General features: G+C 41.3%; 2 protein-coding genes across 2 annotated transcripts; both read right to left on the reverse strand.

Annotated features, from left to right (window-relative positions):
* Positions 1-3,054: 3,054 nt before the first annotated feature.
* smad4a (SMAD family member 4a) lies at positions 3,055-9,069 on the reverse strand. The gene is made up of 11 exons (XM_079290160.1): positions 8,933-9,069; positions 7,658-7,998; positions 7,397-7,571; positions 7,264-7,293; positions 6,972-7,172; positions 6,610-6,717; positions 6,268-6,318; positions 5,994-6,177; positions 5,684-5,852; positions 5,461-5,599; positions 3,055-5,038 (listed from the first exon to the last, which is right to left on the reverse strand). The coding sequence occupies exons 2-11, from the start codon at positions 7,895-7,897 to the stop codon at positions 4,827-4,829; spliced, it is 1,509 nt and encodes a 502-aa protein (XP_079146286.1). The 5' UTR covers positions 7,898-7,998; positions 8,933-9,069; the 3' UTR covers positions 3,055-4,826.
* Positions 9,070-12,115: 3,046 nt separating this feature from the next.
* On the reverse strand, positions 12,116-13,906 carry LOC306792572 (bone morphogenetic protein 10-like; the record flags this gene model as incomplete). Its single annotated transcript, XM_079289801.1, has 2 exons — positions 12,116-13,161; positions 13,567-13,906. 2 exons carry the CDS (start codon positions 13,904-13,906, stop codon positions 12,116-12,118), a joined length of 1,386 nt encoding a protein of 461 aa, XP_079145927.1.
* Between the last annotated feature and the right edge of the window lie 833 nt (positions 13,907-14,739).

The following is a 14,739-nucleotide window of genomic DNA, read 5'->3' on the forward strand; positions in this document are numbered from 1 at the left end:
TGAAACACATCCATCAGTCACCCTACCTCAAACCAGTGGTGCCAGCCCTTTGACGCGTGCAGCACAGTCACCAAACCTTATTGCACACACACCACTGTACTGCACAACTCTCAACGCGATGGAGAAAAACCGCATTGCTTTTCTCTCACCTCTGATACATTTCCATTCCAGTTTTTAGCCCATAGATGCTTTCATCCTTTGTTCCCTGTTTGAAGATCATCTTTGTACAGTGGACCAAAAGTAGATATTTTGTGATATTCAAAGAGATATATAGATATATATATATATATATATGTATAGTATATATAATGCTGATACACTACATATATTTGTTGCTTTATATGTGATTGTTTCTTTTCGTAGCTCTTCTGTAATTAGTTCATAGACTGTGAAATGGGAAAGACGTGGGGGACTAACTTCTGATTCATTCGACTACATCTATACTTGAACGGTTCTAACATTCTATGTTGTGGAGATTATTGAGATTAATCCTCTGAATAGGAGCAATTTGTTACTAAAATGATTTCTTTTGTTTTTTTTCATGCTTGTTGAAATGGTCTGCAGGATTTCTCTGCAGAAGTGTTTATTTATTGATATTTATTGTGTTTTGGTTTAGATGCTCGCCCATTACACCATATTATAATGGGTACTGTTAATGAAATATGAATTATACCACTTAAAATGGCAGACCTACTGTAAAGGAGGATCATGAGTTTCTTTTTTAGTTTTTTTTTCATGTACGTAGGTTTATTAAGGTGGTAAAAAAAGGGATGGCACTGTATTTTCTGTAATCACGTGTTTTGGCTCCATCACTGGTCAATGATTCCTTCACATACTCGAGGTCCACGGGATCTTTTCTTCTTTGTGCCTGTGTAGAACGCCTACGTAGCAGTAAAGGAGGGTGGGAGAGCAAGTACTGCATGTCATTTGGGTTTCGTTAAATCATTTCCATGACACAAAAGTTTAACTCTAGCATCCCCCAAACCTACGTTACGCGTCAAACTGTAGCCTTAACCCCGAGTCCGCTGGCTTGAAATGTCTGGCTTTACCAGATCTTGGGGAATTGAGCGCACACAAATCTGGGCTTTTCTATTATCGTGCTTAATAACAGTTTGAAAAGTCTGCAAGTGAAAGGTCAATGAACTTTAAGAAGCTGGAAGTTGAAGGCCTGCAGCATTTTGTTTACATCAGTCTGTGACCGTCGTGAATTTGCTCTCCGACTTTTGGTGTTGAACTGTTGAACACGGAGAAAAGTAATGAAAAATGTCCAGATACAAAAATGAATGCAGACAAAAACTTGAGCCCGAGTTCATCTCTTGTACAGAACCTTCTCCAGAGCTGCATATAGATCTGTGTTCTCATAACTGTGACGAAATGAACTCAATTGGCCGACTCCAACAGGCACACGGATTGCTCTAAATCTGGATGTTGTGTACCAATTAGGAATAAGGGTTTTGCAGGATACTTTGTGTCATTTTTCCCTTTCTCTCACTGAATTTCTTTTCTTTTTTCAAACATGAATCTCAGCTCCCTTGTCATATAAATCAAGTACAACATTGTAAACTTGTATTATTTTGTGCCTGACGTGAAAATGGCTGATAAAATAGTTTCTTTAAATCTTGATTGTGTGCTTTAGGATCATCAAGTGCTTTCTGGTCTTGCACGCTGGTCTACCATGTGCTGCTAGAAATTGTTTTTATTTTTTTTGTTGTTCCGTTTTACTATACATAGACTTATGTGCCAGACAGTGATTTTTTTTTTTTAGCTTTCTGCATCTCAAAGTCTGCCTGGTTTAACACTGGACTGATGCTAATGCTGCCAACACAATTGTACTTTATCTCTCAGTGTCTTTGAGAAATTGAGAAGGAAGATTGTTTTTGAAACGGAGCGCATTTCCAACCAGAAAAAACTAAAGAAAAGACATAAGCTATTCCTTAACTTGTCATAGGAGCGAAAGCGAAGAGTTGCCTCTTCACCTGGACGACACGGCAGCTTCACTGACCCATAGCAGACTCCAGTGCCTTTAATTTCGCCCCGGCCAGAGCAGATGGCCCGGGTGACTATTGGGTCTCTGGTGGGCTACAGATTGAGGCTGAGCAGACATTTCATTGCACAGGTGCTGCCACAGAGAAGACACCAGGGAAGCATAAAGACCTGTCTTCAGACTGGACTATTTATTTACTGGATGTGACTCCACACACACACACACACACACACTTGGTAGATGACCTGCAGACGGCTTTTTATTGTACAGAACTGGTTCATGAACAAGGTGAGTTACTGGAAGTAAAACGCTCTCTTATGAATTGTTTTCTCATGATCGTGATTTCTTTTGTCAAACGATATTTTCTGAATGCTGTGACCTGTTTGAGATTTGTATTTGGATGTTTTCAAGTGCCATTTGACAGTCTAGTGAGTCGTGGCCATCTGTAGCACGCTCTAATGCAAGCACAAGCATTTGGCAGTGGCATGTGGGGGAAGGTTTTTATTTTTGTTCACCCAAGACAAAAATATGTATATATCAAAAACTGAAAAAGGTATATTTATTTGTGTCTTAATTATTTGATTTATTCTTTTGCTGAACATTTTATCAGATATGTTGGCTGAAGTGCTTTCGTGATTTATTTCTCTTTTTTTGGATAATGTATAATATCTGATATAATATATAGACACAAATTTCATGTGACTCTTTTTGTGTGCAATTCAGTTACTTCTCAAATTGACGAGCGAACCAATGCGTGTAGGGTCATTTGTATTGTGTATTTTACATACAAAAAAAACGGACAATTGGGGGACTTTTATATTTATAAAGACATTATCATTTAGTGTGTCGTATTGATGAATATAGAAACTATTAAAGACACATGTAGTTTGGTTTTCTGAATATTTCAGATCTCAGCTCAGGCTAGCTTCTTAGTGTTGTTTTCTTAAAATTTGTGACTCGTCTTTGCAGTAATAAACGTTTTCTTGTTCAAGTCAAGTGTCCTCATCATTGTTACTCGACGCACTCGTCAAATTCCAAATAAAGGAGATGTCACAACTCAACAGTAGTGTTATTAGCCCATTGAACTTTATTCAACCATACATATAAACACCAATATCATTCAAACTCAGTTGTAAAGATTAAGATGAGCATGAACTTGCATTTCCTGATAATTGTACAGCATTCTTTTTGTGTTTCATCACTGTAAAGGCAGCAAAAGACAGATACAAAATACTGCAACAGCTGTCGGTAAACAGAGCTCCAAATACCACAATATTGATTTGTGCTCAGCAAAAACTAAAAGCATTCAGTTGACAAATAAAACCAAGCTTTTATAAGCAACATTACAATGAAACGACTGCAGTCTGATAAACCTTTCACTGGGTATATTTGGCGTCGATATGGCTTACGCTTCCTCTCACAGTTCAACTCCTTTACCGTAACTCGGCTGTTGTCTAGAAAACGTTACGGTAAGTGTCATCCAAATAATAAATACAAAACGTGGCAGTGAGCAATCTTAAAGTGATGTTCGGTTTGAAAGGTGGTTGTTTAGCGGTAGTGTCACAGACGACATTTCCAATTTCATGAACCATTCTTGCGCCACACCTCGATTTGTTCCAAATCCCGTCTGTGGGCGAGTGTTTGATACTGACAGAGATTTTAGGCAGACATTTTTAAGCTAATAGGTCGTTAGCAAGAAAACCTTTTTAACTATGTAAAATACATGATATAGGTACAACAAGTAAGCATGCATCAGTCTATGAAACAAGAAAAAATACTTTTTTTACAAATTAATAAAGTGCTAATGGACACTATGCGGGCAATTAATATAAAAAGGACAATTATAAATCATTTTACGACGTGTTCTAATAACCTTTTCATTTGAAATGATTGAATAATTTCTATGTGAATTTGGCATTTAAAAAACGTCAATTGTCAATCTCATAACAGCCTCGACTGTTGAAGGAGAAGCTGAGCTCAGCTAAAATGGGCTTTTAAAATGCTCTTCACATCAGTAAAAACAACTATTCAGAAGCGGGAATATAAAAGAAAAAACATCAAACAAGGCCTATCGGCATAGAAGGATATTTAAGATTACATCTTACAAAAACATAAGTAACGAATAACGTGATTTTACAGAATCGTCCTGATTTGTGAGGTGAAAAACTCCACTTACATGAAGCCACACAGGCACCAGAGAGATCAGCAGTGTACTCCAGCTGAAATGACATCGCGCATGTTCAGACAGGTTTTCATCCAAAACACGGCGTCGCATTGGGCTCGGCTTTACTGGTTTTAAGACAAAACGGTTTGCCCTCTTACTAAATAGTTTAAAAAATAACCTTTGTCCGTTAGTTAACGGGCTCTATAGGTGTTAAAATCTTAAAATATTGAATTGCTCATAAAAAAAAAAAAAAGCCGGCAGCTGAGTATGAATCATTTTATGATCGACACTTCTTGTAGTTATGCATTTCTTTTGTATTGCACCATGACTAATTTAATAATTGATAGGCTTTTTGCATCTTTTAATGTCGCTGTGGACACGTTTTTCATTCTCTTGGCAGCGTGTTGTTAGAGTACTACCACTCCTCCCAGCGTACCTCACGTGTTCACTTACAGATCTGGAGTCTCATTCCGTATACTAGCAACTGCTTGTAGCGCTTGATTTGAAAGCAGTGTATTAGCAGTATACCGCCATCCTTTAAATCTTTGTTCATACTTCTGCAACCTACTCAGCGTCCCTGTCGTTGCAGTCCTCCTTCAGCCCCCCAGGCCTACAGGTGGAGTGGTTTGTTAAAAAGTACAGTCTGATTGGTTTCTTTTTTTTTCCGTGTCTCTTTGCTCAGTCGAGGGGTTGCGGGTCAGCTATGGGCATGGTGTGCAGAACTTCATCCAGTAGCTGTAGAGCTCGGTGTAAATGGATCTCAATCCAGCAGGGCGTCTCTTTGATGCTTTGTCGTGGGTAGTCGGGCCCCCAGCCTTTCACGAAGCTCATCCGCAGGATGCACAGCCTGCGCAGGTCATCAACCCCAATGCCTGCAGCGGCAGACATACCTGCAGAGGAATCACAGTCAGATCGATGAGGTACAACAGGCCAAAGCTTGCAGAGATGTCGGCTAAGTTACTCTTGCAGTGAAAGTTTGAACATGTACCCGGCAGACACACAGCCGAGCAGAAAAACTACTGTCAATACATCTCCAACTCTGACCAGGCCATCCATGCTCCAGAGCATATTCATTATGTAGATGCTTAGCTATGTGGAACTTTATTTCATCTACAACTTAAATTGTCAAAAACATGACTAAATTCAAATTCTTAAAGTCAGTCCAAAATAGTTCAGCTGAAGAAAACGCAGCGTGTGTACCAGTTTGTCTTTTCCTTCTGTTCATGCTGCTCTGTAATTCTCTCGCTCACGACGCTGTGCGATCGTAACAATACACTTGATGAAGAGTAGGATCAGCAGTATGAACACTCACTGATGGCCGGGGCGATGCCTCCCACAGAGCCAGGGCCGGGAATGTTACCGGCCACCGCTGCCGCCTGGGCTGACACGGCTGCCTGAGCGGTCGCTGCCTGCTGCTGCATCTGCCTGTGGCACTGACGCAGATCAAACACCTGGTCGGGGAATTCGCAAATTGGAATAACACCTCTTTGGATTGATTATCTTTTCATTGAATGACCATTGTACTGCAATCTCACCTTGATGTAGGCGCTGGGGTAGATCTTGTGAACTGCATCTCCAGGGGCGCGTCCAGCCTCCCGATCCAGGTAATAGCTCTGCACAAACACTGCGTGATCACTCAAACAGCGCACCCAGACATCTCCTTCGCCTTTGCACTCCAGCTGCATGCCTTTGCCAATGTGGAGCCTGAGAAATGGTCAGAAAAGTGAGACATTACCAAAACTTTGCATTACTGTCAATCCCTTATCGTACCTACGACATGCAGTGAATATGAATTGCTTGAGGGTAAAAGAAGATGACATATCTCCCGGTATGTGGGGGTAATACCTGGCTCTCTCTATGTTCTCTGTCCTGTGGACATTGCTCAGCTGGCCCAAGCAGAAGCGGTCCCCTCCTGACGGATCGACGTAGCCGTCCACAGTCACTGTCGGACACGTGGACAGCACCTTAAAGGTCTCCCCGACCTGGACATCCATCTCGAAGTACGCAATGGAGCACCAGTATTCTGGAGCTGGAACAGACCAGCACACAACCACAGGTCAGATTGGTTACACTGATGTAAAATACGTGGATCGTCTTTCAGCTGCAGCTCAATGCTCACCAGGGTGATTGGATATGGGGGGCTGGAACGCAATGTCGTTGGTAACAGGCCCTGTAATAGCATGTCAACATTATCATTTTAACAAGCAATTCTGAAACTACACCACTTCTTAACATGTGACACGTTATCATGATGCTGAACATTAGCGAATACAAAGTCTGCTGGAGAAAACTGTTTTGTTCTGAGACACACATCACTTTTACACAACTTATACATGCGTTACATTCCCTTCCCGTGTAAATTATCTTAACATAAAAACCATCTTAGACGGTTCTAACAGATAAGAGAAAGGATAAGGACTATTTTGAATGCTGGGTGTGAGCAGAATTTCCATCCACTCACAATAATGCCCTGTGTGAGGCATGGGGGGATGATGCTGAAGATGCCCATTTTGGTGTTGTGGTACTGCAGCGGTAAAGCTGCTGTTTCTGCTCCAACTGGGGTTAGGATCTGTAAATATAAATAATTGAATAGTTGTGTTTGCCCAATTTGTGCCAAGTTGAAGTATGTGCGGTAGATCAGGTCATAATACATAAAATAGTTGTTTATTGCATTAAATATTGCATTCAAACTTAACAGGCAATCCCTTCTAAAATTGTGTTTTTAATACTTTAACAGTATTTTTTACTTGATTGCATTGCGTTAAGAGAGTGCATCTTTCATTATGTTTTGCATGGATATGTAGTCCCTGTGCAGCGTCTCACTTGAGGGTCCAGCACTGAAAGCAGAGGTCGAGGCTGAAAGGCTGCCGTCTGATAGGGGGAGCAGAGCGGGGTTGATGAAGCTCTCCTGTGGACTGGGCCTTGACGAGGGGTGCTGGATGATCTGCAGGTGGCTTTCAGAGCTTGGGTGACATTGCTGGTTGTCATAGTCATAGTCATACTCATTCTTCACCAGGAGTGGAACTACAGGATGAGAGCAGACAAAAGGTGAAGCTAAAAAGGACAGCCACAAAATCTTCAACGAGCAAACAGGAAAACTTTGGCACCTGCTTACCTGAACTTGAAAGGGTCAGCCCTGATAAGTCTGCAAAATAAAAAACATACGTCACTCGACCAGTTGATCTATATTTCTCAATAACCTAAAACAGTATGAAGTCAAGACTAAGAACCCTGTGAGGCTTACTTACCAATGCCTGGAGACACGACCCTCTCGTAGTGGTATGGGTTGACGCAAACATTGTCACATTTCAAGTCAAAGGCATACTGGCAATATTTGACATGTTTTAACTCATTCTTGTGTAGGTCAGGCCATCGCCACAGTCGGGCATAGACAACGTGGGGGAAACCTTTGCGCCCTGCAACCTATAGCACAGAGAGGAAGATATAATGAGACGGATACAAGGAGCATACTATCAAACCAACTCTGTAGCGTATATCTGCTACTATACCTGTAGGCGTCCATCCAGAGTTCTCTGTATGGTTACACACTTGCTAGGGTGAGCCCCATTTGTCGTGATGGCTGTGATGAGGGAGTCGAGCTCATCTTTCTTCTCCTTCAGCTTCTTGACGAGACTCTCAATCGCTCGCTTAGCAAAGCTTTCACTCTCCCCTCCCTGTCGGTGGCACATCAGGCTGTGCACAATACTCAAACAGGCATCGTTACTTGTGGGAGTGTTTGTGATCGACATCTTGCTCCTCGGGTTTCAGCCTTGAGGAGACGTTGAAGTTATATCCTTTATGCCTTAAGTGTGAAGGTGAAAGTACTCTTGCAGTCCTGTACTGTGGCAACCTAAAACAGAAAATGCAGTGACTTATTATTGAGAGTTTAGATGGTATGCCAACAAACATTAACATTGTATTAGGATTACATAAAGTAGCACTCAATTTACAAACTGTATCACCATGACTAGATTGTAGGGAGAGAAGGGTTAATCAATCTTCAAAGCCAATCTAATGTACCTTTAAAATGACTGATGACACTTAGCCACAGTTGGAGAAAATAGTTTGCAGGCAACTTCCAAAACCTCTAAAGATATAACGTTACATATTTTGGGCACCTTTCATGCATTAACGTTACTCTGTTAGCATTCACACATTAACTACTGTGTTTTCTCAATGTATTTACTTGGTTTATTGTAATAACATTTGGTAAAAGCAAGGTTTTTAAGAGCATTTCACAGCAAACGTAGCTAACGTTAGCACAGATGCGATAGCTAAGCTAACTAATACGCACGGGTAACGTTAGCGCATAACAGTGTCTCCGTAACTTAGTGTGCAACCCAACCTGGCCTAAATTATAATGTTCAGTTATAACATGCGACTATATAATTAAATACATGTGTAGTATGTATACAACGGCTAAGGAGTATTGAGCTAGCTAGCATTGCTCAGCTAATGTTGAGTAACTAAGTTAAGTTAGCTACGTTAGATGTGTTGGCGTTAGCTATCGCTAGGCTTGCCGTAAAACACCGTTAGCGAACGTTATCTTAACACAAACGTATTTATCCGCTCCGTAGCGTTAGTCCCAGTGGTGCAAGATGATAAATGAGCGACTTTAGCTACTTAACTTAAATGCTTATATGCTTTCTAGCGTGTGCTATCGTGTGTTAATGGTATTTAGGCTAGCTTGCTAGCACATACGTTAACAGCTAACTAACGCTACAAACTCTCAACTTCACGCTAGCTCGCTAGCTAACCTTCTATGATGGCCCGAAATCTGTTACCTCGTGTGCGTACCCGTGTATGTGTAGTCCTCATCACACGACTACTGTATGAAGAAAATACATAATAATATTCCAACACATTTATGGTTAACTGGCCACGAAAATAAACAAAAAATGATCCCCACCCACCACGCTCCAACTGCGCATGTACGCGTAAAATGTGACAGGCGTGGCGCTGCTCGTTGTTATTGTATTTGTAAAATCAAAACCCGTTAGTTATTGCAAGCCATATGCATACATATATACATGCATACAGTGCCTTACATAAGTATACTTATTCACGCCCCTTGAATAAAATATCTTTAGTTGGATTTTATGTACTGGATCTACACAAAATGGTGAAATGGAAGAAGACAAGAATATCCAAAAAATTTAAAAGCAGTGTCTGAAATAAGCTCTGGTGCAATTAATTGGCTTCAGAAGTCACGTGATCAGTTAAATTAAGTTCACCTGTGTGCAATCCAAGTGTCACATGATCTAATGGAGCACCATTTTACCATCAGTTATTAAAGAATGGAATTAATATGGCACCACAACAAACTTGCCAAGAGAGGACTATTGTGGTGTGATGGATTTTATTGTAATATAAAGTCTCCCCCTTGTGGTTATAACATAGTGTGACATAACATTAATAAAAGCAGTCCCCTGTCTAGTTCTCTCTCGCGCTCTCTTCTCCATATCTCCCAGTGCGATTATCCACGTGTTTATAATTTAAAGTTGGCGTCCCATGAACAGCAATACAGCTTTGTTGCTTAAGAGTGATGAACAAAGCTGCCATCACACAAACCTGCTCAGCTGTGTTGTTGACCATGTGAGAGTAAGGGAAAGCGACTGATACCTTAAAAAAAGCAACATTTTGTATCATTTAATGTGTCTTTTCATCAATATTTGTCATAACTTTGAACTTGGCTGTCAATGTTCAAAAGGAGCAGTTATATGCTTCTGTTTTCCATAAATAAAGTCAGTACAGCGTCATAGTAAATACAGAGTAGAGTGTTCAGGCTGGCAAAACAAACAAAACATGATTTTTTTTCTATATATTTTGTTATGATTGCCATAAATACATTGAGAAATTGAGGCAAGAGTATTGTAGTTGTTTTCCCAGTCAAAAGGAGAGAAGATATTAATCACGTGGGGGAGGGTCTTGGCTTTTTATACAATGAAATATAAGATTCATCCCCTTCTCCTCGCCCCAAGATTTTTTGTACAGTCCCCAAAATACAGCAAGCCATGATGAACAAAGAACTCAATGAAGAAATCAATTCGTCCACTGCCAGTTGATATCTCTGCCCTGCACACTTGGCCTATGTAAATCTGTGCTGACTGAGGATCCCATTAAGTTTGAAAGTTCAACAGTGTTATTCCATCATTGTTATCTGCTTCCAACTGTTAACAGCAGAAGCAAGGTGGTGATGTGACATGTCATTTTTCCATTTGTATGGTTGCTGTGGCCGTGATAAGGGCCTCAGCATACCCGTGTCAGAAAAAGGAAGTGGGAGGGTTCAGAGGGCACCAAGCAACCTCATGGCAGGATTGTCAATAGAGCACGTTGGCGTTGGACACCAGGAATCTGACACCACCTCACCTCACAAATGCTGCCACTTGGAGTGGCGTCTCATCCTGAGTGACGGTCTACAAGACTCCAGGCTCTGACACCTCGTTATCACTGTGGCATGGAGGCAGGCAGAGAGAGGCCCGCCAGGCATGTGACGTGAGAGGAATGGGGATTAAGGTTGTTAGGTAGGGAATGCTGTGATTACCTGACAATGACACGGGGTGTACAAGAGATCAAAACTTGCTCAGTGACTAGTTTTTATGTCAGGTATTTTATTTTTACAACCATAATAACATTAATATTGGTGCGAGAACCAAAAGCAGGATATGAATGGCTGGGGTGCGAGGAAAGATTTCACAGCGGTTGACAGAGATGTTCGAGACATTTTTCATACAAGAAGCCTCGAAGAGCTCCAAGACACAGAGAAAATCCTCTCCTGGTTAGAAGCCAGAGGAAATATATTTCCTGCAAGTTTGGCAAGCAAATACGAGGAAATGTGTCACATTCTATAAATCATTGCAACGGCTCCAACATACCACAGGGCACAGAAACAAATCATACCATTTACAAATCTGCAGCATGTATATTCACCTACAAATCATTTTGGAAAGACTATATTCAATTACATTTAAGAGATTTTTTGAATTAAAAAAAACAACATACAGCATCCTATAAGTAGTGCAAATCATTGTAATCTGGTGGCTATCCTAAAATGTTGATTTTTTTCCATTCTGTTTGAATAAGATGGAAAAAAGAGAAAGTTTTGAGAAAGGTCTGTGATGAAAGGTCAGCGATAAAACATTTAGATGTTGGTATGATGTGAGTATAGTATACCCACAATGAAATAACCCAAAAAAACCAAACTTCACCTTTGTCAGATTGAAACTTTGCACATCTTTTGTGTTTAGATCTCTCACACACATTTCCAAGTGATTTGATGATTGTAACTGATATCAGTGCTGCAGTATTGCATCTTTTGACTCGCCCTGAACAACAGGGAGCTCACACGTCATCAGAAACAGCTTGAAGAGAAGTTTCTACCAGAATGTTCAGACATCTGTTATCATAACCTTTTTTTTCTCCTCTTCTTTTTTTTCTGTCACTGTGTCGGATGGACTCCTGACTGGCCTGCGTGATTGACAGTGAATTGTGGAAATCCAAAAGCGTTCTAAAATACAAAAAAATATAATAAATCGTGACTGACAGATTTATATTCTACACTAATATATCATAAACCAATTTACCTTTATACAATTACAAATGTACATCTTGTAGCACAGACATGTGTCCATCCCTAATTTAGAACTAGTCTAGACTCGTGTTTGTTACACAACACTGTACTGTGCAAACAAGCACATGATAAGACAGACAGATAGATAGATAGATAGATAGATAGATAGATAGATAGATAGATAGATAGATAGATAGATAGATAGATAGATAGATAGATAGATAGATAGATAGATAGATAGATAGATAGATAGATAGATAGATAGATAGACAGACAGACAGACAGACAGACAGACAGACAGACGGATAGATGGATAGATGGATAAATAGTTGTGTTTCTGAGATGACGATTGAAACATCAGTGCACAGTCTCTATCTCTGTGTAAAGGTTCTCAGGGCTATCTACAGCCACACTCTGCCACCACCATTCCCTCATACTTGTGGTTGAAAGTGATCACCCCGTTGTCATGATAAAGGAGTGAGATAGGCTCCAACTTAGTGGGTACACAGCAGGCACGCGATGCTCTCTCCGGACTCTTAACACTCAGCAGTGTCTGCACTATGGCATGTTTGGTAGGCGAGACTTCGGAGGTCAACGGTGGGTTGCACACACCGTTGCACTCATACGCCTCATAGCCCAACGGTTGGATGATCCACGTGTCCCAGCCAATGTCTTTAAAATCCACAAAGAGCGGGGTCCTCTTGCAGGGCTCGCTCTTAACATTGCGACGGATTCGGGGAGGTGCGTCATAGATAAGGTTGGACTGCAGTTGCGTGAGAGACTGTTTGTCCTGATTGCCGTAGCCAGCGTTGTGATTAACGTGCCCCCAGAAAGCTTGTTGGCTCCGGCCCACGTTTTCAGGAAGGTCATTCTCGTGCTCAATCATCTGGTCGAGCTCTTGTTTATCCTGTTTGTGGCCTCTACTCTGATCATCTGAGAATACAATAATCACCGCATTGTGTTTCCCCTCCAAGCTCCTGTTGATACCAACCTCGACCAACCTCTCGCCCTGCCCTGCGACCTCTTGTTTGGCCCCTTCCTCTTCTGATCCCACACTTGCAACATGAACCTCCAGTCTGTGAGTTGCACAACCTGACTTCTGCCAGAGTGCAACCACATGAGTCAGATCAAACGACACCCAGCTGTTATCTTTGGCACGGATATGCTTTGTCACCAGTTCCTCCAAATCCTTCATCTCCACCACCTCCTCTTTATCCCTCCTTCTCCCTTCTTTCCCCACCTCTTTAGTCCAAATGACGCCCTCGTGTATTTTGTAGATGGTCACCTTGCAGTCAATGCCAGCATGTGGTCTTTGGGCCTTCTGGAACAGGGTGAAAAGGCGAAGCTCAGCTATTGTTATGTGCTCTTTGTGGCTCATTGAGATGTTGAATAGCAGGGGGTATATCCTCACACCCCTGGCCGTTATACTGTCGGGGGAAACATCTGAAATAACAAAATAACAAAAAGTGCGTGGAAATGAGTTTTTGTATGTTTCCGTGGTCAAAACACAAGTTAAACTATGTTGAATATTAAACCCTTGTACCCTCATGCACCCTATCAAATAAACATAATATATGTTTTTGGTTTGAATCATAATCACATCGTCAAAGTTTGGTTCAAGTGGCGCTTCAGTTTTTTCAATCACAACAATTAACTAGATTTACAGTACTTTGAAATCCATAAATCATAAAATTCTTAGAATATCAAACATGATCCCAATGATCCTTCATGTGAGTTTACAGCTTACTCCAAAAGAAGAAAAGAAAATCAACACAAAGTTAAAAGAAAACGTATGCATATATACAATTCCCAAGATTTATTTAGTGTCGAACAAAAACAAGATTGTACCTTCGTTCTTGAAACTGCGCACAACGTTGGCTGAGGGCACAGCGGTGGGGTCAGTGGCAAATCGGTTGTACAGCTCCAGCATGTACTCTGGTGGCTCCTTGCGGGCAGCGAGAGGCCTGGTCTGGGGCCTCAGCTCCGTCAGGTTAATTGTGGACAGAAACTGGCTCAGAAAGTCCTGCGCATCAAGTAGCGGATTATCACCCACGTCCCGACCGACTGATACCCTGTGACGGTTCTCAGGAGACCTGATGGGACTGCTCAAGCTCAAAGCAGTCAACGTCAGAAGCAGGACGTTGAGAGAGCGGATAACCCCGAGGTTGGAGAAGACTGAAATGGTCATGGTCGAGTGGAGGAAAGGTTAAAATCCAAAGATTGAGTAACGTGAGGGATCCTTTGGAGAGGATACCTACAAACAGCTCAACATGTCGAGGACTCTTCTTCGTTAAAGGACAACAGGTTGCTGTTGGGGGCAAAGAGAAAACAGCTTTGCCCTTGTTGATCTTGAGGTTTGGTTCTGAGGGCAGGGCTGTGCTGTCCAATGTGTTGCGCTGACATGTTTGGAGATGTCACGAAGGCCCCGCTCGGCCCTCCTCTCTCTCTCCCCGCCAGGACTAATCATTTCCACTGATACTCTGTCTCATTATGTATGCTTTTCTTTTGATTAACCACAACATTTGCCTCACAGTGCCTCTAGAATTGACATGTCAGTGGATTTATGAACTCCTTTATGTGGCTCAATGCTGGAATCAAAACATCTAATCATGATACTTTAGTTTTAAATATATTCAGAGATAAGGACGTTATTGCCACTACATTCACCAAAAAGCATGATAAATGAAACAATGGGAATTATGCTGGACCATTTTCCCATCTAATGCAGGAAATCAATTAACAATTAACAATATTGTTAATATATGCTTTGCAATCTCCACAAGAGGCCAGTGTAGACTCAATATCTGTCCTCCGGCCTCCTCATCTTAAATTGAATTAAATAGATATCTATCTATCAGGGGGCTGATCTGATCTAATTTGCATATGCTTTTAGTTAATTGCTGGTTTTGTTTTCTAGTAGTGGCTGTCAGACACATATGCAATCATTGCTATAATTTAAATGTACACCCACGTCAACAAATACACGACAAACATCACCACAACATCTCAGCCACAGTGCTG

This window comes from Melanostigma gelatinosum, assembly GCF_949748355.1.
Source record: "Melanostigma gelatinosum genome assembly, chromosome: 18".
In the NCBI taxonomy this organism is placed as follows: domain Eukaryota; kingdom Metazoa; phylum Chordata; class Actinopteri; order Perciformes; family Zoarcidae; genus Melanostigma; species Melanostigma gelatinosum.